General features: G+C 39.8%; 1 protein-coding gene across 22 annotated transcripts in view; it reads right to left on the bottom strand.

The window, feature by feature from the left end:
- Nucleotides 1–27425, bottom strand: part of QKI (QKI, KH domain containing RNA binding) — a 116853-nt gene that overhangs the window by 13204 nt on the left and 76224 nt on the right. For 9 of the 22 annotated variants that reach the window (XR_014524404.1, XR_014524405.1, XR_014524408.1 and 6 more), the window contains exons 5-6: nucleotides 9947–10034; nucleotides 1350–1646 (exon numbers count right to left, since the gene is read on the bottom strand). Coding sequence is in view for 17 of the 22 variants with exons in the window: in XM_083496601.1 (XP_083352727.1) it covers nucleotides 1350–1646; nucleotides 9947–10034 (385 nt within the window). In the remaining 5 variants the exon portion in view is untranslated. Of the gene's footprint in view, nucleotides 1–1349; nucleotides 1647–1934; nucleotides 1959–9946; nucleotides 10035–27425 lie in introns of all 22 variants that reach the window. The other 13 variants (XR_014524407.1, XM_083496602.1, XM_083496603.1 and 10 more) reach the window with 3 other exon arrangements.

The raw sequence follows: 27425 nt of genomic DNA, 5'->3' as shown, positions 1-27425 counted from the left end.
TAACAGGGATTTAAATAGAGATTCAAATCAAACAGACTTAAAATGTGCATAACTTTGGCTGGATTATGTTCTTAGAATGTGAAAAACACTATTGCTGACCCAAAGTTAGCAACCAAAGTCCCATAAATCAACAAGATCAGCAATGCCAAGGCCATACATATTTCACACAAAAATATAGGCAGAAAAATATATTCAAAATCATGGGAAGGACACAAACTGCCCTGCAATGCCTGCATTGACCATTTCTTAATTAATTGCTGCTATAGTCTGGCCTTCATGCAGCAAATGAACAGACCAAAGTATCAGGAATGTGGGACATTTGAATCTCCTCTGTTAAAAAGGAGGCAGTAATGTTTTAAATTGCAACTTCTTTTAAGTTATGTCCTCACCTAACTTCAGTGATTTTAATTACTTTAAAATTGGTGGCACAGTAAAAAGAGATACATATTTTCCTAGTCCCTAGAAAAGCAGGGCAAGTTATTTTACTTGCACCTCTGGGGCAGCCCATTTAGTATTAACTTGTGGTTTCCCACCCTCCTCTGTGCCCAGTCTCAAAAATGAGACTGTGCCTTTTTCAATAATTAGAGATATGCAGCACAGGCTGTGTCAGAGAATTCTAAAATATCCTTCAATCCTCTCTTTCAGTATATATGTATCTAAAATTGTGACTATTTTTCACATTTCAGTGTACCTTGTTACTTCCAACTCTAAAATTCTATAATTCTATCTTGTATGCCTCCATCCAGCAACTTCTGGAGCCAATTTGGTGCCAAATACATTGCTGTGCTTTCCTTTGAACCACATCAGCAAGGTAGAGTGGGGGGCTTGTCATTTGGGCAGACCAGGACCTCCATACACACTGTACAGGCTTGTGCCCCAGAAAGGTCACTTTGGTACTGCTAATGCAGCAAAAACAATGTGGGAGGCAGCAGTTACGAGTTACCAGCTTCTTCAGCCACAGCATGCTCTGTGATTCTCCAGAGGTTTGACTTCATCTCTGGAGGCGCACTCCATTCTCTCTTGGGACAGATGGATGCCAACTATCTTTTCCAACTAAATCTAGTTGTTTGTAAGGTAAAGAAGCATGATGCTACCAAAGAAAGAGTTGAACTATGTTTAAATTGATGATATTTTCAAAATCTGAAAAGGGGACATGGCAAAACAAAACAAATGCCAATGAAAAATTCACCAAGTTGCCCAATATGCTCTGATAACATCATCAGAGGCGAGTTCTATAGCAAAAAGGTGCTTGTACAATATAGTATGTTTCCTTATACTATATTTACTTAGTGTAAGAAACTCACCACCTGATAAATTAATATTCAAATAATTATCTAGGAGGAACTTACCTAATACACCACTGGGTTCAATAGGATACTCAAGAATTGATGTAGCAGGAGCCAGTGTGTAGGGATACTCATACGGTGTGTAAATTAAACCAGCTTCAGGTCCTGGGGGAACTATTGCAGCAGTTGGGTGAGGAGTTCCATTTGGCATGACAGCGGTCTGTATTTGTCTGATCAAAGGCATTAAGGTAGGGCCACCTGGCGTAGGGGTACGCAGGGCAGCTGGTGGGAGAACAGGCGCAGGCCCCGTAATAATCCTTGGAGCCTGGGCTGTTGCTGCAAGAGAAAAGGCAAGGGCTGCTACAGTAAGCAAAGAAATTTAGAAGAAAGTATGGAGACAGCAGTGCAAAACATGGAAAGATGAGAAAGTAGGAAAATAGGAAAGAAGAAAAATAAAAGGAAATCATTAGTACATGCATTGATCACACAGTGGCAAAGCACACCATTCAAAAGCAAACAGCTTTTCATTTCCCAGTGTGATTAAGTATGAACATGCAAAACAAAAGCCAATTTAAAATGGTAGAGGAGATTTCTAAAACAGGTTACACAGCACAAAAGCTCAATTTAGACCACATATTTTTTCATTACCTATGCCTTCAAGACTGCATGAGACTGAGAGGCATGCAGGAAACAAAGAAAATACTGTTGTAATTGCATATGGAATATTTTAAAAAGTGAGATTACAGAGTCCACAGAACTTCAGTTAAGCTTAGATATCATACAATGTAACATGTTTAAATTGCAACTCATCATAAAATCATTCTATTTAGTATACAAACATCAGCATTTATTTATAACTTTTATCTACTTTCAGCATCAACACTTTTGCCTTTCTGGTATAGTTAGCTACAAAAAAACTCTCTTCCTCTATTTTTCTTAAATGCCAGTATGAACGCTAGAAAAATAGACTCAGGTAGTATTTAAAAAAAACAAGTAAGTTAAGATGTGTAAATGTGCTGTTAATACATAATGCTGTCACTGTTTTTAAAATCACTTAGTGTTTAAGCGTAGCTTTACTGATTCATCAGAACATAACGTCCAGTGATTAAGTATTGTTAATCAGATTTAGACTACAATTCGCTTTTTGGGGAGCCTTTTGGACCTGGTAACAACATGCTTCTGAGAGGCTGCAGTTTAAAAGCACTCTCAAATTGGTGCAGAATGCTGCTGCTAAAATCTTAACAGGGCAAAGTGCTCTATGATCATGTGACTTCATTATTGTATCAGCTGCACTGGCTTGTACTGAAGAAGTGTGCATGCACACGAAAGCTCATACCAAGAACTAACTTAGTTGGTCTTTAAGGTGCTACTGGAAGGATTTTTTTTATTTTGACTATGGCAGACCAACACGGCTACCTATCTGTAACTGGTTTTCAAATGCAATTCAAGGAGTTGGTTTTTACCAATAAAGTTCAAAGTAACTTGAAATCAAGCTATTCTTGTGTGAATCTGCCCATCTGTTAAGATCAACTGTTGCTTTTGTCTTGTATGTGTAGGTAACCAACACATAAGAGAGCTTTTTCTGTGGTGGCGCCTCCTTGTCCCAAGAGGTTACGTTACCTTCCTTTTTCTTGTTCACCAGCATATAAACACTTGCTTTTTAAAATCTACTTTTGATTCTGTTGCTGCTCAATGTATTGTCAATGAGACTCTTAGTGTTTTTGCTGTTTTTAGTTTTGTTAATTTATGTTTTAGTGATTATATTTAATGCTTTTGTGTTTGCTCTTCATTTGTAAGCAGCTTTAAGTGACTCCTTTGTGGAAGGGGAAATGGGTATAAATCTTTTAAATAAATAAAAGTTAGGAAAGGACCAATGAAAAATACCCAACTATTTGCTCATGTCATGGAAGAGTGACCTGAAATTCAGTCTGCTAAGAGCACAGGAGAACATATTTAGGACAGAAGTGGCAGGTTACAGTGTTTTACTGTTCCTGGTTCGACTTTTCTAATAAAACACAGTTATGTGATGGTAAAAAAAAATCAGTTATGTGGGGGAAGCTCTTTGCTTTTCTCTCAGACCTTGAACCTTTAGTGTTAGTACACAGTTCCCAAAACATCCCATTTTTAGTATGGAAAACCTAAGTTTGGTTAGAAAAGACAGGAACAGCCTTGACTCAGCAGAATATTTAGACTGAAATCTTGTGTCTGCTTACTTGGGAGTAAGTCATTGATACATCAAAATAGTTATATTGGATTTAGGTTTTAAATGACCTAAATTTCCCTTTCTAACTCTTTAGAGCACAGCAGCTACAGATTGGGTGGGTAGTAACTGAACTCATTAGCACCTTCTTGGCTTTAGTTGCTCACATCCTAGGTCACAATACAAAAAATAGTAGTACCACAAAACAAAACTCTAAAATTGTCAAATTCCATGGTCAGTTTCCCAGTACCACATATGCAATATACCTTACTAATATCACCTCAGAGATTCAGAGAAAGATGTACAAATAACTTTTTTATCTTGTATCAACATTTTAAAAGTTTCTTAGCCTTAATCTTTTGTATGGAGGAACAATTAAAACAAGCTGCAGATGCCAATGCAAATCAGAATGTGAGACACTAAAGTGCAGCAGATTCATCTGGAAGGACCATGAAGAACCCTCACTCACTGGACAAATCCTCTGTGAGAAAGAGTGATCCACAATAACCTAGCCAAAGTCATCATGTATGTTGACTTGGCTCACTAAGTGAGGGCCAGTATAATTTGACCAGACTGAGAGAACTACCATATTTTTCCGTGTATAAGACTAGGTTGTTGTTTTTTAAAAAATTAAAAAGTTATGCTAAAAATTTGGGCTCGTCTTATACACGGGGCAATCTCCCCCCATTTTCTCAATTTTTAGTCCCTAAAAAGAGTCTTATACATGGGGGAGTGTTATACCTGGAAAAATACAGTACTTTCTTTCTGACAAGACTTTTGTATGTATCAGCTGCTAGACTTGGAACATATTCAGCATGACTTTGGGCATGGTGAGAAAAGCTTCACCAATTTCTGCATGTCACATAATTGTTAAAGGTGAAAGAATCCTACCAAACTAAGGCGATTCCTGCCTCAGAGATTGTCATAGCATATGAGGAACTTGTGGACCTCAATATGTTGTATTCCAGTTCCCATCAGAACCAGCCAGCATAGCTAATGGTCAGGGATTATGTAATCCAATAACATATGGAGGACAACAGGTTCCCCATATCTGCTCCAGAGGATGTTTCCTTTTCATGCAGCAAAATCCCAATAATAATTTCTTGTTTTACTTGAGGATGAGAGACATCAGAAACTTGCACTTGAATGACAAAGAAACCAAGCTTTAGGGTCCAGAAGGCAGAAGTATAAACCATTGTTGAACAATGAAGCTTTGTATTATTATGAGTTTGTTATACAATGTTTTTGCCAACAGGGGTATTTAAAAAATCCATTGAAACATGAGCTAGGCAGCCATGCCACTCTGCACACAGATTCTGCTGTCGTTGTCTCCCCAAGTATCTGAATGAGGGAACACATCTTGTGGAATTGAATAGGATTGACACATGCTACCAATACAAGTAAGGGATGAAGGTGGTGCTGTGGTCTAAACCAGTGTTCCCCAACCTTGGGCCTCCAGCTGTTTTTGGACTACAATTCCCATCATCCTTGACCACCGATCTTGCTAGCGAGGGATGATGGGAGTTGTAGTCCAAAAACAGCTGGAGGCCCAAGGTTGGGGAACACTGGTCTAAACCACTGAGCCTAGGGCTTGGCGATCAGAAGGTCGGCGGTTCGAATCCCCGCGATGGGGTGAGCTCCCGTTGCTCGGTCCCTGCTCCTGCCCACCTAGCAGTTTGAAAGCACATCAAAGTGCAAGTAGATAAATAGGTACCGCTCCGGTGGGAAGGTAAATGGCATTTCCGTGCACTGCTCTGGTTTGCCAGAAGCGGCTTAGTCATGCTGGCCACATGACCCAGAAGCTGTCTGCGGGCAAACGCTGGCTCCCTCAGCCAGTAAAACGAGATGAGCACCGCAACCCCAGAGTCGTCCACGACTGGACCTAACAGTCAGGGGTACCTTTACCTTTACCAATACAAGTGAATGAAGCCTGGCCAGATCATCAGGAGTGTATGCTACTTCTGCCTCAGCTGGGCCTATGAAAAGTGAGAGCTTGAAACATTCCCACCTGACTCCTGATCATTAGGAAGTTACCTAATAATAAAAGGAAAGCCCTAAAGAGAATTCTTAAGTTGTAATTCTGAGAGAATTATCATGGCGTTATTTAGAGAACCAAATGACCAGGCCTTGCTAGGCTAGACTACATTGGTTCAAAGTTAGGTGCCATGGTCAACCGAAGCCCGTAAAAGATATATGACTAGATGGGAGTTTACAAGAGCTATCCTGCTGCTGTTGTTTTAATTCCATTCACTTCTGTTAAGAGGACCTACCTCAGGTGCAGGACTGATCTTGATATAGTTAGTTTATATACTAGACAAGGGCTAGGAAACCTTTCGCCCTCCAGACGTTACAAGACTACAGTTCCCATGACCATTGCCCATGCTGGCTAGAGATTTTGGGAGCTTGAGTCTAGCAACATTTGGAGCGTTATGTGCTCCCCTTCCCTGTGCTAGGCATACTGGTATGAAACAGTAAATAGAATAAGAGCAGATTAGCTACAGTGCTGTTGGGGTGCCTCTAAATCTGTATCTATATCTATATTCATATCTAAATCACCCTATGCTAGAACCAACCAGACAACAAGCACCTTGCAAGGCTTGCGTTTACTAAAAAAACATTAACACCTGCATCAATTTTATACAATACCTCTCGTTTAAGGGTGCCTGGTCTGAATTTTATCCTTGTGGCCAGTTGCCAGAATGGAACCATGAAAAGTAGGGGGGGCAGTAAAATACAGCTGAATCATTCTTGCTGTTAGTCATATATGTATGCTGTTACAGCACATACTTGCTTTTTTAAACGCCACACGGTAGTGGTGGCTGCATTTGTAGTACAGTTGGGCATGTGCATGCTGTGAAGCAAATGCAAACACACAAACACTGTGCTCACTCATAGTGAAGGAATAGGCCCTAAGGTGACTGGCACAACTATGAAAACATGTAGCAGCCTAATGAATTATGACACTGGTTCATCTACCCTAGTATTGTTTAACAGCCTAGGCAGGTTGGACTCAAAGATCAGCATGGTAAATTAGCCAAAAAGTTGGTAGTCTACAAAATGTTTGCGAGCCTGCTTTTTAGTCATAAGAAGGGCTAGCAGAGAAAGGCCTATTTTGCCAGCCTACTTAGTTTCTATAGAAGAGAATGGAAGAGAAGCCTCTCCTCTGTGGAGAGGGGAAAACTTGCTCTCTACTCTTAAACTGGGTGGCCCAGGTTCATACTATCTGTATGCCAGCCTTGTTTTAGCACTGAAAAAGCCACGGACACTCTCACTAATGACCTCTATTTGAAGAGAGACAGAGCAGTGTAACGCTGCTGGTCTCCTTGAACTCTCCATTGTTTTTTATGCCATGATCCATGGTGTGCTTCTGGGATGATGCAGGGAGGTGAAAGTTACAAGGCACTGTATTACAATGGCTCTGCTCCAACCAAAAAATAGGACACGGTTGCTCAGCCAATGGCTTTTGAACTGTGGGACCTGCAAGGTACCACTCTGTCTCCAACATTATCCAGCAGCTATATGAAATCATCCAGAACTGTCATGTGGGGATTTTGATCATGATGTCCTCAGAATGCTGATACCATGCAGATCTCTCTCTTCCACCTGAATCAGCAGACACTGTGCAGGTTTTGGATTAGTGCTTGAAGCAGTGACAGGCTAATAAACTGAGGTTGAATTCTAACCAAACAGAAGTACTGTGGCTGGGTAGTACCCGTGTCCAGGAATTATTAGACAGACAACCTTTTTTGTGGGGGGAGGATGGCTGCACTCCACATGAAGGAACATGTTTACACTCTGGGAGTATTGCTGGATTCCAACCTGTCAATGGAGTCCAAAGTGGCTTCTGTGGATAGAAGTGATTGTGCCCAGCTTAGGCTGATTTGCCTGCTATAGATGTTCCTGGACTGGGAAAGTCTGGCCTCAGTTGTATATTCTCTAGTGACATCCTGCCTGGACTACTGTACAGTGGTGCCCCGCAAGACGAATGCCACGCAAGACGGAAAACTCGCTAGACGAAAGAGTTTTCCGTTTTGGAGGTGCTTCGCAAAACGAATTTCCTATGGGCTTGCTTCGCAAGATGACAATGTCTTGCGAGTTCCTGCTGTTTTTTTCTCCCCCCCCTTTTTCTAAGCCGCTGAGTCGCTTATCAGCTGATCCGATCAGCAGATAAGCCGCTAAAAGCCGCTAATAGCGCTAAGCCGCTAATCCTTCAATGGGCTTGCTTCGCAAGACGAAAAAACCGCTAGACGAAGAGAATCACAGAACGGATTCTTTTCGTCTTGCGACGCACCACTGTAATGTGCTCACTGTGTGGTTATTGAGTGGGGCAACCCAACAGGACCATGTATTACTGGTCCTAAAAGCACCACACAGGCTGCAAGTATGCTTCTTTGCCCAATTCAAAGTGTTGTTACTAGCATACAAAGCCCTCAAAACCCTGGGACCTAAGTTCCTTAACCCCTGGGAGCTTACCCCTCAGTATCAACTTTATTGTACTGCTGCCCTGGATTTTGGAAGAGCGAGCTAGAAATAATAATAAAAAAAGAGATGTGGCAGTGTAGCACATTTAGGGCCACTGCTATCCTAAAGAAGGCAGACAGATTGAAGGAAATTAGATTCTGAAAAAACCCTGGGTAAACAAGGAAGAGCTCCCTTAACCAAGGAAATGCATTCTGCATATGCTCAGAGGCACATAACACTATGTGCCAAATATTTGGTAGAGAAAAAGGCTGCTAACCCTACCTTTAGTTAAGAGTAACTCCTTACACGCCACAGTACAAACCCTCAAATTATATGAACATATGAATGAAGCTACCTTATTTAGTCAGAACACTGATCTATCTAGCTTAGTATTGCCTATACTGACTTAAAGCAACTCTCCCGGTTTCAGACAGGAGTCTTTTCCAGCCCTACCCAGAGGTGCCTGGGAATAAATCAGACTTTACTGAAAACATCAACATAATATTGCTTGCACATTTCCACTATATCTAGAACTACAGCAGCTAGAACCTCCCATCACCACCACTACATCCACTTAAAGAAAGCAAATAATCCAGGGACTGCTAATGTTCCAAGCAAGCTTCAAGATACACGCCTAAAATGTAAGAAAAATTCAGCTACTGGGAAATCTACCTGTAAGACACTCCACAAAAATCACTGAAAATCAGCTGAGCTTTAATTGGATTGCAATTAAACTTGTAGGTTTTAACCAATACATATTTACTTATAAATTACTCCCAAGTATAGACAGGATTTCAGTGTTAAGTTCTTTTAACCAATTTAAGCACAGTTTAAACATATACAGATGATATCAAGAGACACTAGAACAGCAGGAAGATAATTTTTTGTTAACATTTCACCTCTTTTCAGGGAAAGCGGTTTCCCTAAATGCATGCATCTGGAGCCTCCAACAAACTGATCAAAGTCTAATAATAATTTTAGGTCCCCTTAACATACCAGAAATCCATTTTTCTCTGGACAAGCTCTGTGTTAAAGCTAACAGAATGAGCCAACTTAGTTGCATTATGTAAGTCTCTGTTGGGTTTGTTATGCGAGACTGTGGTTCATTAAATGAAAGAAGGCAGTGACAGGAAAAATTATTGCCCATATCAATTAGTGATTAGGCTGACTACTCTTACCCTCAAAGTGCAATGATTTGCCCGTTAATTATGTTTCAAACATGACTGAAATCTAACCCAATTAGTGCAAGACATTTAGTTTTAAGATAACCTTGAATATGCAGTTTCTGAAAACATGCTGAATGAAACTAAGAACCATTGCAAAAAGTATATGACTGAACTCGTAGCTGAAGAGTTGGAAAAAGGGAAAACATGCCAATAATTACACAGAAAACACTAACTATATATTAAATATCTTCAAAACATTTATTTTATTTTTAAACTGGTCCTTCTTGGAACTAAGAGAGGGTAGCTTATTCAGTGGGTTTTTCCTACAGCACTGGCATATATACCCTTCCTTGCAGGTGCCAATTCTTTTGCCAGCATCCATACAATCAGCCTCTGCTCACATGGCTAGATCTAAGTCAACCCCAGTCATGCAGAAGCCCTTCTAAGAAAAGTGGGTCTTACACAGCTAGATCAATATTTAAAGATACTCTTAAGGAGAGTTAAGATGTGAAAGAAATGTGCCTAATCCCAATCCTCTCAGCAGCATGCTTTGCTCACTTTGTATGATGCCATGACATTATAAGTACAGCAGTGTCATATTACTACACAAACTGAGAGTGTGCACATTCTGGAAAAGCAAGATAGGGCATGTGAAGCACATTCATGAGAAGTTTTCTGTGTAGGAGTCAAGATTGTGGAAATGGCAAGATCTATCAGGGGTCAGTGGGCTACATATGTAACACAGGCAACATTTTGTCTTCCCATCTAGTGCGAACAAACACAACTTAAAAGCATCCTCGCATATAAAGCCCCCACATTTCTGTTGTACTTACGTGATTTGATATTGGCGTCTCTGTAGGTGCCATTGAGAATTGCAAGTTCCATCAACTGCATCTTTTTAAGGCTATCTTCTCCTTCTGCCTGAACAAATAAAGCAGACTATTAGTAGAGTATTTTACAGTATCAATGCACTTGCAAAAGCTTATCACATTTCAATATATGAAGTGGAAACATGTTTGCAAAATAGAGAAACTCCCTCAGATGCTACTCTACCTACATGAGGCCCCTATTTTTTCAGTCCTAAATCTAAAACACTACTTTCCTTGGACCTCCTCCTACATTCTAAGAACACTGGAAGGAAGCCAGTATTCATAACTTCTAAACAAGCACTGAGCTTTTTAGAAGGACAGCATAGTAGAATTGGAGTCTGCTCTCTTTCACACAACATTTTGGATACCATAGACTTTATCAAACAGAGCTGCATGAAAGGCACACATGCAGAGCAACAGGCAGCCTGTAATGGAAAACTTTATTAACAGCTTTGCATGAAACATGGTTGTATAATGGAAGCTGCACATGAGGCTATCTTGGGCTTCCATCAAGTCTTATAAAGTAAGTATCTCTTTAAATCCCAAAAGAAAAATAACAATTGGCAGTTACAAGCAGTTACAGAGTTATTGACGGTAGATTGGGGAAACCATTTAGATATTGTTTCTGCCAGGGACATCTGCAGACAACATATTTCCAAAGTTACTATCCATGCACACAAATGCTGTTTTCCATCTGGATTCAAAGTCCATAGTTCAGTTGCTAAAACTTTAACAGACACAATTCCTACAATTACAGCAGTCTTGTGCTGACAGATCACAAAGCTACAAATAGCAAGCTGTTTAATTCTGTATTTGGATTCATTTTGCAGCTTTAATGGATAGTAAGTATAAACTTATGAAAGATAATCTTATGTGCTGGAAATGCAGCAAATACTGCAACACTCCCACCTTCCACTTCTATCTTGTCAGAAGGTGGGGTTGCCTATATCACCTGATAATTTTGCTTCTACCATGATACTTATCCATATATTTGGTTTACAAAATGTGGCTGCATGGCCCACAATGTAGTTTTTGTTTATTATGCCATCATTTAAAATTAGCTGGTATTTTTAATTAAATGTTTCATTAATGTTCAAGGACAATAATAATAATAATAATAATAATAATAATAATTGTTCCACAGTCTTTTCTTTTCAAATCCTGAAAATTGTATCATTCTTTTTTGTGACCCAGAAACACAAGTTAAAACAATTTATGGTGTAAAAGCACACCACAATTTTTAAATTGTTTTCTTTGGCCAATACCTCTCCTCTCAATTGACTAAAAAGCATGTTTCCCAATGTCAGAAATTTCTGTAAGCATTCTCCTTCAAAGTAAAGAGGGTGAAACTGAGGGTGCAAAAGGGAGATGAAGAATCTCCAACGGAAAGCAGACTACACATAAGTCTGTATCAATGAATAAAGTAATTTATACTGCTAAGGTGCTGCTGTAAGTAGACTTCTGGAAAGTCAGACAAAGCATGGTTTTTATTAGTTTAATATAGTTGGCAAACCTTTTATTGTCTAACTAGTTTTTCTTCTCTAACACACTAAACACTCACATAATTGAAAAGTTTAGTGTTCTTTTTAATAACTGGAAGGGGGGTGAGCAAAGAAATTGTTGAATTCTAGTCTCTAGTAACGTTGAAGACCATATTATATGCTGTTAAGATTTTTCACTGGATTTCCTTTGATACTTTTTACTATGCTATAAATGTTAGATAAAAGCTAGGTGTTACCGAAACTACAGTGAATCTTTTCTTGTAGATCCATACACACACACACACACACAAATATATATACCAGGATCTACTATATATATATTTATATATATTTCATACAGTAAAACCTAGTTGAAATAATTTTTAAACTTCACATCAAAGTATGGGAGAATTCCATGTAAGAGATTTTTTTCCACCAGACAACAAGAGCAAGAATCCTGAGCACATAAAAGTGATTAATCACAAGCTAATCACCCTCAGTTGCCTAGCACAAATAACAACAATCAAACAGCTTCCATAAAACATTCATAGAATTGTAGAGTTGGAAAGGACCAAGAGGTCTTCTAGTTCAACCCCCTGCAATGCAAGAATCTTTTTTGCCTGAAGTGGGGCTCAAACCCACGAACCTGCTCTACTGAATGTGCTATCTCTAAAGCGACTTTTCCACATATGCACTGCATCTTCAAGAGTACACTGTCATTCCCTCTGTCTACAATGCCCAGACTATGAGTGCTGTTGTTTATGTAGCCAAAAAGGCAATACTCATGTGCAAGAGGGAGGTACCACCAAGCTTCGGTGGACACTAACCATCTTCAGAAATACAAAAAAATAGTTAGGAAAGCGGGGTGATTCCAAAAACAGCCCATGAAGTCTAGGGCTGGGCGATACCTGGTTTCAACAATGCAATATTATCACCAGCTAAATATCACAATATACTGATATATCACTATGTCTGAAATTAGGATGGAGCTATGTCGAGCCATTGGCTGTCTTTGAGGTTTTTGCCACATTGTGATTTTTGCATAGCATGCACACACCATGATTTGCAATATATTGCCAGGTCAAAAATTATGAAATGTGTATCACGATATAGACTCGAAAGTTGATTTGGACAATATATCACCCAGTTCTTAAGAGGTCATAGTGTTCTTAGTTGTCACAGAATGCTGACTGTTGGAGAGGCTAGAAGTCGAAACAGCAGCACTCCACACTACATTTTGTTGCGAATCCAGTTTTATGTTCTAACTTTGAGACAAAAATGTTGCACATCATTAAGATCAAAATACAGTGGTACCTCCAGTTGCGGACAGGATCCGTTCCAGAGCTTCGGTTGGATCCCAAGGTTTTTGCAACCGGAGGTGCCTGTTCTGCGCATGCGCGCAGTAGAGCGCTTCTGTGCATGCTGAGAAACCCAAAAATATGCTTCTTGGTTTGCCACGTGCGTATCCTGAAGGATACGTAACCAGAGGTGTGTGTAAGTAGTGGTACCGCTGTACTGGCATTTAACTTGCATGGACCCACAAAAACACTGTGAGAAAACTGTGAAAATGGAACATTTGTATAAGACACAAAATTATCATGTGGTTTTATAGTTACCAGTACTTTTAACTCAAAACAGGCTGCGACAAAGGAGGGATGCTTGGGAGAGGCTTTTCCCACTCGTTTCCTTGCCCAATTGCAACACAACAGTTCTGCAGTGCTGCCAATGGGTCTTACTCTCTGGTAGATCCTGCCACCCACTCCTACTTACTGTTGAGATTCCTCATTGCAGGATATTAGACAAGAGTACGATTCTATGATTCTTGCAGCCCAGATGGGATTCACCAAAGCAACTTTGGGAACAACTGACTGGTACCATTAAAGATGGAAAAGATTCATTCAAGAAATGAATTTATGAAGAAAGTTCTGAAAGAAATGTAGCCACTTTAGGAAACAACAGGATTTACTGAAATAAACCCCAATAAGAAAAAGAAATTGTGGTAGGGAATGAGCATGGATTATGTTCAACTAAGTGCACTTGCAGAAGAATAGAAGATAGGAAGGTACCTTTTACTGAGTCAGACCACTGTTCTATATAGCTCTGTATTGTCTACACTGAGTAGCAGGGCCTGTCTAGGGTTTCAAGCAGGAGACATTGCCAGGGGTTGAACCTGAGACCTTCCAATGCTTTGCAATAAGCTCGACCACCCTTCCCGAAAGTAAACAAAAATTACTACTAACAGATAAGAATGGATACCAAATGAAAACAAGACATACTATTTCTGACTTAAACATTTGTGGACACTCAAACTGTCAACCCCGTTGTACTTTTCTGATACAACTTGGTAACTAAAAACAACAACAATGAAAGTCAAGTTTGGATCCCTGCAAATACCTCAGCAGGATATGCAGCACCAAACTAATGATATGGCATACTTTCTTTGGAATAAATCTATGATGCACATTACAGTGCTTAGGCCAAGCAACAGTAAACTGACATCATTATTTTTTAGCCAGAGCTACTGCCTTATCTTTTTCAAAGTAAGCTATCAGTTCAAATGATATGCAAAGACTATTTCACTGACAAATTTAATGGTCACAATGTTAAAGACACACCGAGGGTGGGGGGAGCTAGCATTATCTCCTTGCATTTCTCTTCACTTGGACATTTTCTATTTAATGATACTGCTCTAATTGCAACTTTTCCCATGATTCCTTTTTCTAGTTATTTAACATGCAACCAGATAAAGTGCCAGGAGTGAATACATTTGTATATGTCCAGGTTCAGAGTCACTACCATGGAACTTATATAATTCTAAATATTGACTTAGTTTTTGGTAACACTGCTCCTACATAAGAGGGGCTAAAAACCATATTCTTTGGGCATGAACACGAGTTAATGTGAGCTGTTTATACAAAAAAATGTATAAACATTTAAGCTCACCACACTATTTGCACAGCAACTGAATACCAAGCCCCGCCATAGGAACCCTGCTGATGGAAGCTGAGATACCCATGAAAGGAAGTTACCAAGTTGACTGTGACCCTATTCAAGTACTTAGACAGTTTGCAGTTCTTTGACAGAAAGGCAGGTAGTAAATTGGAGGTACAGTGGTGCCCCGCAAGACGAATGCCTCGCAAGACGGAAAACCCGCTAGACAAAAGGGTTTTCCGTTTTGGAGGTGCTTCGCAAAACGAATTTCCTATGGGCTTGCTTCGCAAGACGAAAATGTCTTGCGAGTTCCTGCGGGGGGTTCCCCCCCCTTTCCCAAGCCGCTAAGCTGCTTATCAGCTGATCCTAAGCCGCTAAGCCGCTTAACAGCTGATCCGCTAAACCGCTTATCAGCTGGTCCGCTAAGCCACTAATAGCGCTAATCCGCTAATGGGCTTGCTTCGCAAGACGAAAAAACCGCAAGACGAAGAGACTCGCGGAACGGATTCTTTTCGTCTTGTGAGGCACCACTGTATGGTGTTTTGTTTGCCATTTCATATGAGGTGCCATCTTTCCTTTAAAAGTTTGCCTCTGGCAGGCAAGGATACAGGTGTGTCTTATCTGTTTGCTTGTTTTTGTTTTTTAAGAAAAAGGGTGCCCATATTTGGAATTTCTAAGGTACAAAATTTAGAGATTGCTTATTTGGATGTGTGGTCCTACAAATAAATGCTTCTCTTGTAGAATACACCTACGTAATCTAACACAGTTCACTAATTAATCTACGGAATTGGATTCCACAAGAATCAGTGATAACCACCAACTTAAGACAACTTTAAAAGGGGATTGGGCCAACTCATCGGAAATAAGGCTATTGACTTCACCTGGTACAGAATTCGGTGGCCAGGTTGTTCACCAGAGCAAGACATTTTGAGCCTATTACCCTGATGCTGGCCCAAACTGCACTGGCTGTCAATTAGTTTTCAGGGCCAATTCAAGTGCTGGTTTTGACCTAGTAAAGGTAAAGGGACCCCTGACCATTAGGTCCAGTCGTGGACGACTCTGGGGTTGCAGCGCTCATCTCGCTTTATTGGCTGAAGGAGCCGGCGTACAGGTCATGTGGCCAGCATGACTAAGCCGCTTCTGGTGAACCAGAGCAGCGCACGGAAATGCCATTTACCTCCCCGCCGGAGTGGTACCTATTTATCTACTTGCACTGTGTTGCTTGTGAACTGCTAGGTTGGCAGGAGCAGGGACTGAGCAACGGGAGCTCACCCCGTCACTGGGATTCAAACCGCTGACCTTCTGATCAGCAAGTCCTAGGCTCTGTGGTTTAACCCACAGCGCCACCCGCGTCCCTAGTCGTTTTGACCTATAAAGCCTTAAATGGCTCAGGACTACAGTGCCTCAAGGACTGCTTCTCTCCATATGAACCAACCTGGTTACTGAGATCATCTTCTGAGGCCCTTCTTCATGGACCTCCTCCACAAGAGATCTGGAGGGTGCAACATGAGAACGGGCCTTTTTTGCAGTGGCTCCATTTGTGAAATGTTCTTCCCAGTGAGGTTTGTCTGGCATTATACTCCTTTAGGCACCAGGCAAAAACATTTCTCTTCAACCAGGCCTTTGGCTGATTAACACCCAATACCCTTTTGAATGTGTTGTGGGAGGAGTTATTTTTGATTTGTTATTGTTATTATTTTTATTACGTATTTTGTGTTTTTCATATTGTATTTTGATGTTGTGAACCGTCCTAACATCTACTCATGATGGGTGATATAATAACGATGATAATGACAACAACAACTAGTAGTAGTAGTAGTAGTGGTGGTGGAGGTGGTGATGGCTACATACTACCTCCAGGATCAGAGATAGCACTACTCTGAACTGGGGAAAGGTCTATTGTGCTCATTTCCTGTTTGTGGAATTTTCACTAGCATCTAGTAAAATGATAGGCTTTAATCTGATTCAGCAGGGCTCTTCTTATGCCATTACTCAAACGTATGCATCCTCTAAACCGCCAGAGATAATACATATTACAGACCAGTGTGCACCCCGTGCAGAAAGAACTTCGTTATAAAAAGGTACATGCACAACAAATAAAGTTACTCAGCTTAAACAAGACAACATTATAAACCCAAGTCAAGTTATTTTCCACTAGTGTTTTGTTGTTACCAGCATATAAATTCCAGAATGATGATAATGCTATTTCTGTTGGGTAGCTACAGCTCATCTTACTTCTGGCTAAGACTTGCATTCAGCCAGTTAAAAATACAGAGTACTAAAGAAAGAATTGCATGTCCTCTCTTTAGAGGACAAATGTGTCAGTCACATGACCTTACATTTGAAAGACTTGACTGCTCGAATGGCAGAGTATGCTGCCAGAGATTTTAAAATTATCTAGCTTTACATTTACATTTTTGTTTCTGAAAGTAGAAATATTCAGGTAATTTACAGGGACTTTGATAACTTCTTGAAAAAAACTACATGCACTAATGTGACCATTTTAGTCATATTTTTCCTTGAAGGGGAAATAATGTTTTTTCACATACTTGAGAATGAACTTTGCTTGTCTTGTCATCTAGCATATCTTAATTTTTGAGTTAATTTTTTCACGTGTTGCAACTTCTGAAACTGGCTCCAGGCAATAGGGAAGTTATCTTTGAAGCTAGCCTTAAAGTCTAGTTAATTATTTACTAACAACAGGAAAGGAAATTACAACTCTCAGGATTAAGAATTTCTTAGCGCACTGCTCAGTAAAGTGCATTGTGGGCACTCAATATTCTCTAAAACCATATTCATAACCTGTTCCATCTTAGCTTGAAAATATGAGCATTACATGTATAATTCTTAAATCAAGATCAGTACCTGAAAGATCAATAGGTTTATATACTGAAAGTTTGAGTTTCAATGGACCATGTCCAATGCTCCAGCTACCACTGGCACTATGGACTTTAAAGCACACAATAGTTTCCTCTTCCTTTCCTGTCCCCTCCAGCTCTCCATGCATCCTCTGCATGGGGGCCCCTCTACAGCAGATTTTTGGGATGTGTGTGGGAAGACTGTTATATAAACAATTTCAAATCCAATACGCACACTGGGATAAAAATCTCCATTTAGAAGGTTTGTTGAAAGTGAAGTCTTCAACAAACCTTGAGAGACAATAGGCAGAGACTAGAGACTCTATGGTAGTTACCTGTGCAAAGCCATTTTTTGAAGAAAATGTGGGGTAGCCCCTAATAAGCAAAGGATTTTAGGTGTACTAAAAAGCAGACCATAAAATGTGATATTACCATGCAAAAATGACAATTTTTATTTTATTTTGTACAAGTGAACAAATTATGACATGTCTACCCCAGCCACTCTGCACAACACACACTAAATCTAAATGTGATGGGAGAAATGTCTCTTTTTGTGTCGAATGATCCCTTCCACATCTGGTTCAATATTTCCTACTTTTATTCTGTGCTTGCTCTTCATATAACAAAATGTTGAAATTTTTTGTTCACAAATATATGTGGAACAAAAGTGAACTACAGTGGTGCCTCGCAAGACGAAATTAATCCGTTCCGTGAGTCTCTTCGTCTAGCGGTTTTTTCGTCTTGCGAAGCAACCTTATTAGCGGCTTAGCGCTATTAGCGGTTTAGCGGCTATTAAAGGCTTAGCGGATTAGCGGCTAAAAGGCTATTAGCAGCTTAGCGGCTTAGAAAAAGGGGGGAAAGCGGGGGAAAATCGGAACACTCGCAGGACGTTTTCGTCTTGCAAAGCAAGCCCATAGGGAAAATTGTCTTGCGAAGCAGCTCAAAAATGGAAAACCCTTTCGTCTAGCGGGTTTTCTGTCTTGCGAGGCATTCGTCTTGCGGGGCACCACTGTAGATGTTTAAAAGCTTTTTCACCTAACTGCTTATAATCTGCAAAAACCTTCACTCAGAATTGGTCCAGTCTACATTCTTTGAAAAATGATTTTAATGAACCATCACAAGTCACAACAAGTGCATCTCGCTCTTCTGCAGATAGAGTTGTTAATTGTACATCACCACATTCAAAATGATTCCTTATCCATGAATTTTCAGGATTTGGTGCAGGGAAATAATCTCTGAAGCTAGTTGCTGAACCGTGCAGGTGCTCAGGGATGTAATAATTTACTTCTGGTATCAATTCATCGTCAGTGGCCTCCATAAATGTCTCCAGCGTTGGGATGTTAGTGAGGCTACCACCTCATAACCATATTTTATAAACCACTGCCTCAATCTTATCTTCAACATAAAAAAAAAATCACATCACTACCTTGAAGGCTTGTGTTCAGAGTATTCAAGTATGTGAGAAATGTCTGCCAAGTAAGCTACCATTCACAACTATGCGAAGTTGATCACATGGAAATTCTAAATCTGTCAAAAAAAATTTACTTCATCATGTAACTTAAAGAATTGATTCAATATTTCCCCCCTTTACAGCCAACACACTTCTGTATGTAAAAGTAACTGCATATGTTGGCTTTCCATTTCTTCACACAATTTTGAAATGATCCTACAAGTCAAAGCTCAAGATTTGATAAAATTAATAATCTGGACAACTTTATGAAGCACCTAAACTCAATCATCAGAGCGTGAGCTGTTGTGCTTAGCGATTTCCCCTGTTGGTCTCCCAAGATGAGTTATGAACCCCAAATTCATAATACAATATTCACTGAAAACCTCACCTACAAGTAGTGGGAGAGTCCTCTAAACTTGATAGCCATTGAAAACGATTAGAAGTTCTTTTCAGTAAAAAAGTTGAGAGAAAGGATCAAGTTTAGAGGATCAAGGATCCATTACAATTATTTTTTTTTAAAAAAAAGGTAAGCATGTGAACCTGCGCCATGGAGCAAGCTGTTTGCGCTTTCTCCCCACCCTCTCCAATTTCAAGTGCCCTAAGAAACTGTTTTTTTGCCCAATCCCAGCTCACTTGCTATCCAGCAACTCTTTCACAAGTTTTTCCCCTGCTGGCAAGCAAGTGCTGGTTGGGAGCAGAGGCTGGATGGTCCGTGTAAGGCTTTCACTGCGCAATTAACAAGGTAAGTGAGTCCCTGGCAGGGGATGGTTCATTCCGCAGACCCCCAGGGATGCCCTGACCCACAATGGGAATCACTGTACTAAGAGGTCAAAAACAGGGAGTAGTATGGGGGAAACAATGCTGATTTCACACAATGTAAGCTTTGAGAAAATGGCTGGAGCTCAGTGGTCAAGGATATGATTTGCATACAAAAGGCCTCAGAGGTTCAATCCCTAGCATCTCCAGGTAGGCTAGGAAAGCATCGTGGGATAGGCAGTTTTATCTTTCCATCCCTTTCATAATGATTTCTAAAATGGAATTAGCTTTTCTTCACAGCTGCTACACACTAGGTTGCCAACACCAATTCAAAAGCTACTAGTATATGTCTGTATGCTGTGGAGTTTATATCCACAGATACCAGAGTCCCATTAATTCACTTATTTTCACCATGTTTCTGCTATGAGCACAATACCTATCTATGCTTTTCTTTAAAACCAAGCACCCCAGCCCACCCATCTTGATCTGGATACCTCTAGCATTAGCATTTAAAGATTGGTAAACAGTGTATCTCTGCAAATGTCTTTGGCACATATGTCTTAATCTAAAGCAACCTGGATTCTCTGAATGGCTATTATGCCCACCTACACTTGCATTGTCTAGTTCTGCCCTCTTCCATTTGAACATTCAATTGTTTTCACCCTCAACCCTTCAGAATGATATATCTTGAACGTTCATCAGCCTTCTCCCAGTTATCAATTTAAAAGCTGCTCTTCCACCTTTTTGTTTTCAAACAGCAACATTTTTGTTCCAGTCTGGTTTAAGTAGAGCTCTCCCAGTTCTACGGGGCTGGTTTATACCCATATGCGCCCCCCGGCAGTACCAAACAAATCCACCCCCCTCATACAAACATCACTGTCTCATTCACTTGTTGAAGTCCCCCCCCCCCCGAACTGTGCCTGTCCAGCTGGCCCTATGAATGGTATAGGTAGCTTTTCAGATAAAGCTACTTTGAAGATTCTAGCTTTCAACCTCCTAACTAGTGACCTAAGTTTTGCATCAATGGGGCCTGCATGCACCCTTTCTGTTGAAAACTCTTAGGCAGGGGTAGGCAACCTAGGGCCCATGGGCCACTAGTGGCCCTCAGGGGTCATTTAACCAGCCCACGAGCCGTCCCCGAACCGAGCCGCCTGCTTGGCGAGTCTCCGTGCACTGTGCTAAACTGGTGCAGCGCGGTGCCTTGCTTCCGCGGTGCCGGAAATCAAGTTTGCACAGAAGCCGGAAATCATGGGCACGTATGCTCACACACAGGCACAATCCAACCCACGGAGGGATCTACACTGGAGTGAACCGGCCCAGGTGAGGTAAACCTTGCCGATCCCTGCTCTTAGGTTATGTAAGTGTAAAATAAACCATTTATATTTAAACTCTACAGTCTATGATGTGCCTGAATTTACAATGGAAACATGACCCTGGAACGCCCTGGAATCTTGCCATCACTCAGCAGAGATTGGGGTGATGTGCAACTGTTGTAACATAACTTTTACTTTGTTGCTTGGCATTTCTTAGGTGAGGAGAGTAGTTTGCCCTGGGCTCCTTGTCCTGCTGCTGAGCTTGTACATCTGCCAGACTAGCGTGCTACAATAATGCTTTATCACTAGGGCTGAAATGCTTTGTCAGTTGGTACTTCTAATCCTGCTCATAGGGCAGTCTCCATCACTAGATAGCCCTAAATATATAGCTTTGGCTACCTTCCCTCACCTCTTCCTGCAGCCAAGCAGATCAAGAGGTCATTGTTTAAAGAATATAAGGATCTGTGGCTCAAATTGCTGGGCTGCACCAAATTCCAGGGAACAGAAATTTGAAATATGGAGTGTAGGTCCATTTAGCCCTCTAAGGATGGGATTTTTTTTTAGGCCAGGAGGCAATGGATAGAATTAAGATAAGGGTGTGCCCTTGAAGCCCTTCAGAAAATGTAAGACTCAAACTCCCTGTATAAGTTTTAAAACTGAAGGAGGTGTGGCTGGTTTTGAAATTCAACCAAATACTGACATTCACTGAGTCTCTAACACTTGAAATTTATATGAAGCACACCTTAAATAAAGTCTATACCAAGCAAAGTTTGGATTTTATATTCTGCTTTGTCACTACCCGAAGGAGTCTCAAAGCGACTAACATTCTCTTTTCCCTTCCTCCCCCACAACAAACACTCTGTCAGGTGAGTGGGGCTGAGAGACTTCAAAGAAGTGTGACTAGCCCAAGGTCACCCAGCAGCTGCATGTGGAGGAGCGGAGACAAGAACCCGGTTTCCCAGATAAGGATTCTACTGCTCTTAACCACTACACCACACTGGCATGAACTTATGTTTAAGGTGTAAGTTACCCTCTAGTTTTCATTTGCTTTCATTTTCAAAACTGAGTGAGTTTTTAGCTAGTTTTAACTTGAACTGAAAGCTGAAACTTGAATCTCAAACTTTGTTTTAGGTTTTAAAGGGCAACATATAAACTGAGACATATACTGGGCTTGATCTGAAAACTAAGCTTGCACTTTTATTCTAAGTTGACTTTTTCCTAAGTGCTATGGACATACCTTGGGACTAACACCCATGGAGCAAGAATCTTTAATCAGTTGACAGTCCTTAAACTTATCACGCAACACAGGAATAGGAAGCTGCCTTATCTGAGTCAGACGCACTGGTCCACCTACAATAATCAGCAGCAGCTCTCCAGGGTTTCAGACAGAGAATCTCTTCCAGCCCTCCCTGGAGATGCAGGAGAAAAAACACAGGACCTTTTGCATACAAGGCAGATGCTCTGCCACTGAGCTACAACCCTTCCAACACTATCAAAAAATGATGATGATGATGATAGTAATTTATTACTTGTACCTCACCGATCTGACTGGGTTGCCCCAGCCATTCTGGGCTGCTTCCAACAGAATACTTAAAAAAGACAATGAAAGGTCAGATAACTTCCATCAGATAACAAAACCTCCCAATAGGGGGTTGCCTTCAGATGTCTGAGGAAAATTGTATAATTTTTTTATCTCTTTAACGTCTGATAGAAGGGCATTCCACAGGGTGGGCGCTCTCTGCCTGGCTCCTTATAACTTCACTTCTCACAATTAGGGAACTGCCAGAAGAGAACCTTGGAGCCTGACACCACAAATATAAGCTGAGGGCCAAACATATTTTATTTGCACAATACAGGTTTTGGGGATCAAAATCAGCACATGAATGAGGGCAGCTGAATCCTCCCCAAATACTTGCCAATCCCAGGCACTTTTCTCCTAGCCTAGTTGATATTGTGTCAGCCAAGTTGGGACAAATGTACCTCAAGAGAGACAGCACAGCCAGCTTATGTGAGGTACAGTTCTGCCCCTTTCACACACCCCTCCTAAAATACTTCGTTCTCTCTCTCTCTCTCTCTCTCTCTCTCTCTCTCTCTCTCACACACACACACACACACACACACACACACGGTATAGGTAGGAGTGGTAGCTCTGTCACATCCAATTTGGTATCAACAAAAATAAAAGACAAAGGCTTCAATTAAAACCATGCTCTTAAAGCACAGAACAGAACACAAGTTACTGTTACATTTACAGCTGACTCATCAAGAACAACTGAAGGTTAAACAGGCATGAGCAATGTTCATTACTTAAGTTATTTACAGAAAGAGAATCTACCTGCTCACATTTAAACAGTGTCAAAGTTGACTAGCAAGTCAATAGGTCAAAGCCCAACTTCTTTAGTGAGAATGAGCATGGTCTCTGCAAATGTTTAAACGTGACCCAAAAGAACCAGATCAAAGTGCCCAGACATCTTATTTGCTTTCAAATGAAGTCTTCAGTGTGCCTTTATCCCCTCCATAGTCAGATTTGACAAGTATTGTAATAAATATTACATGCAGGGAAGAAAGTTAAAATCAAGTTAATGTTTACTGAAACAAAATAAAGAACCATTTTTAATAGTATTACTTGAAAAGAGATCTAATCCAGCAAGGGAAATTCAATTTACATCTACAGCAATCAGATTTTGTTTTTTACTCTAGGGATTTGTTACAAACTGTCTCTCTTGAAATGTGCTTACTGTACAGTATTTAGCAGAAACAGTTTAGCTTTAATAAGCTGATAGTCTGCACAGGAGCATGGATCAACTCGTTCTCATTAAGCATAAGCAGTTTCTAACAGCCTTCATGTTGCTGCTCAGCCTATGCCAGAGAAAGCAGAGATTGCTGCTGCTCTAAAAACCATAATTTATGAGTTTATTCAAACCCTTCAAATTGCTCTAAGTAAACGCCTCTTACGTTTGAAAATTCCCATGGCAACTTAGTTTGGCAGGCAAAGGGACCCAAATTCAATCCTTTTATCCTCCAGCTAAACCATTACAATGGTAATTTTGCTCTGACACTCTGAAGAGACAGCTAATTACTGTACTTCAGCCCTGAGACAGATTTTCTATTCAGATTAAAATGGCCCTGCATGGTTGGAAAGAGTAGCAACACCTTTCTGCACATTGGGATGGGGGTGGGGAGATGCACTCTCACAGCATAGCTTCCTACTAGAAAGGTTATATTTTACTAAGTCAATATATACCTTCAACTAAAAGATTAAAACCATGTTTTCTAAATAGAATACTACGAGTACAATGTGCTTTGGACCAGTCTAGTTGGAAAGATCAGCTTTCCCCATATATGCCCAACTGGAAGTTTTACAATGTCATGTAATGTTCATTCTCCACTTGCAAGGAATCAACCTACTGTCTGGAACTCCCTATCTGCTATTAATAGGCAGATCCCTTCACCATACGTAGCAAGGTCTTTGTTTACACTAACCTACACATACTTTAGTAACTGCTGCTTTTCCTTATATTTTGATAAAATGTAACTTATTGTCAAATGTTAAAAACAAGTTACTTGTATCTCTAAATGAGCATTTTATATTCTATGCAGATCTTAAGATGTTAAGGATGATTAAGTGGTCTATACATCCTGTTGAATAAATAAATAAGTTCAGCAACCCAAGAATTGAGTTGTGTCACAAGACAATAAAAGTAGATCAGCTGCAGAAAAGATTATGGATTCATAAGAGAAAGTCACATTTGTCATCACTATCATTATAATGTTAAGTTTTATTAATATTTGAAAACTGGATAAGGGATCAGCAGTGAAAATTACAACAGTTAATAAAACCTGTCTATTGCACTTCTTAAGAGGACATTGTCTAATTCTACTTACAGAAGAAAATAGCTCATATTTTGGGTGGAGAGAGAAACTGTAGAAAGTAGAATGCTGGCCAATATTTGCAACTCTTCTAAAATAATTTAATCATTTGTTGTATTAGGTATTTTATAATCTGTATCTGTAACAGATTATATGTTTACTTGAAGAGGCTTTATTTTGTTTTATTGAAATTAATAAAAATATTTTTAAAACACAAAATTCTACATCAATTATCATTTGAAAAAGAAAACAAAAATGTGGAGGCTGGAAATGCAATCTATAGCAATAGCAGAAAAAAATAGATCCACATATAAACAATGAGTATCTTTCTAATTTTAGTAGAGTGATTAGGAATAGGCAATTTATTCTTGAAACTCAAGTTTGTCACATTCAAATCAATTAAGAAATTTGCATGCATTCTTTTCATTGATTAAAGGTTTATGTGTACAGATTTGTTATTTTATAATTATATAAAGCTAATTATTTCATTCTGAAATTTCTCTTCAAGAACCCAACCAAAGTTCAGAAGCCACTGAGGTTCAAACTGTGTATAAGAGAGGTGGGTGAATCATCTCCAAAGCAGCGGGGGAGGGAAATATCCAGGTACAATTGCTGGCACCCATACTTTTACTACTACGGCAAATAGCCACTGCAGAAGAAGGGGGAGGGGACTTCCACCTTTAGTCCCAAACTGGATGAATTCTACTTGCTGCTACTTTCCAAAAAATCAGTGGCAAAGATGCATTCATATACTATCATCATGCCTGGCTTGGCACAGAAGGAAAAGTGCATTTGAATTTCAAGTTCAAGTAGGCACAGCGATTTATATGGATGAGCATTTTCATTAATTTATGGGACATCTGGCCAGGCAGTATTTTCCAAGCATTAATCCACACACTGGGTGGTAACCAACTAAGTTTTACTCAGAGTAGAGCCATTAATATGAATGGACCTAACTTAACAATGTTCATTAACTTTAATGGGTCTACTTTGAGGAAACTTGGTTGAATACCGCACATAATTCTTACACCCCATATTGCAACAACACATTTCCAATTGACTAAATTACTCATGCTACTCTAGTTATACTTTTCAAAACTCTTATATTTAAAACATTTAAAATAGTACAAATAAAAAGTCTCCCAAGCAGACTATAAGCCATAAGTTAATTATTCAGGTTCTCAGTTTAGGCTTTATGACAGGATTCTACCACCAACACCCCAGCACAAATTTATTGTCATAGCAGGTCAATGCTTACGAAGTGAAACATTTGAAATATTTCCATGCATGTTCTAGACTTCTTGTTATATGCCAACAGAGTTCTCTAATAGATTTAAACATACACCGAAGTTTATTCAGGAGCTCAGCAAAACTTGATGTTTCTTGCTTTACTATGTCATACTGCAAAAATATAAACACAACACACCTTGCATCATTTGATTAACTACAGCTTATTGCTAACTGCATCAATTAAGAGTTACTACATACATACTCCATATTAAAAACTGCTTTTTCAAGTCAGTTACCCCAAATGCTTACAAATTAACACAAGCAGTTGTTAGAAGCAGCCATGTGCTTGCACTAGAAAATCTTACTGGTAGGTAGACTGAATTTCAGAATCTAAACATGAAAGGTAAATCTTAGGTTATGTTGTCACGCAGTTTAGAACATTAGTTACAAAGCAACATTGTGATCTTCTTTAACAGCAATGCCTCAGAGGAAATGAATGAAAAATTGAAGTATTTAGTCAAGTCAAGCATGTATCACTCTAAGTCAGACATGAGTACTGGGACAGGAGGTGTAACACTACAAGTGGCAGGAGCAGCAGGGAGTTGCAGTATTCCTGAACATGAGCAGGACAGGATGAAAACTTGGTCATAACTCTACAGCTCACTATAACAAAGGCAATACCCAAGCCAATACTTTAAAAGGATATGCTACACATGTACTGGACAATAGCTCTACTGTATTATACTTAAATCTTGCTGACATGTGGCACATGTGCTCAACTACCATTACTTTAGAGAAAATAATAATTGAAGAAACAGATTTTAAAAGATGTAAATAAGCCTGCAAACAAACATTTCCTTGTTTTCACAACACCTAAGGAGTTATTCAGGATAATTGTACAGTACATTGTAAGAAGGAGATCAGGGGCAGAGATCACTTCAATCTGTTTTAAATTAGTTTTGTCTTAATCTTCAATTATGGTTGCTATAAGAGATACATAGAATAGAAAGACAAGCAATGTAAAAAAACATGATAGTTAATTTAATTATGAAAAGATCTTGGCGTATTTTCCATTTAAGTTTTTTAAAACAGGCCTCTTCTATACATCATTTTATGGATCAAAGGAATTTATGGTATCTACAACAGATTATGGGATACTAAAGTTAGGGCAAGCTTTCGAATTAGGATTAAAGACGCATGCCTCAGTTTTAAGATGATTAAAGTAGGCTGGTAGCAAATTAAGTTCTACAAATGGTTAGGGATAAGATTATGATGATCGTCCCCAGTCTTCTATACATCCGCTTTTCTATGATTAAGATTGGTAATCTTATCTTATTGCTGTTTGGGGAAGAAAAGATTTGGTAGCTTATATATACATCATGACAATTCTATGCTTTAAAGGTATTAACCCTCGGACATAAATTTGAATGCTGAACTCCAATGTGATCTCTGTCGAACATTGCAGAGCTGCCCACTCGATCTGTGGAACTGCTATTTCTCTAAGGGCCACGTAATATTCATTCTGCAGATGCAAGGAATGAATCTTTCAGTGTG

Source organism: Podarcis liolepis (assembly GCF_965112155.1).
Source record: "Podarcis liolepis genome assembly, chromosome: 3".
NCBI classification, from domain to species: domain Eukaryota; kingdom Metazoa; phylum Chordata; class Lepidosauria; order Squamata; family Lacertidae; genus Podarcis; species Podarcis liolepis.
Note: the sequence above shows the minus strand (reverse complement) of the source record. Positions and strands in the feature narration are given on the sequence as shown.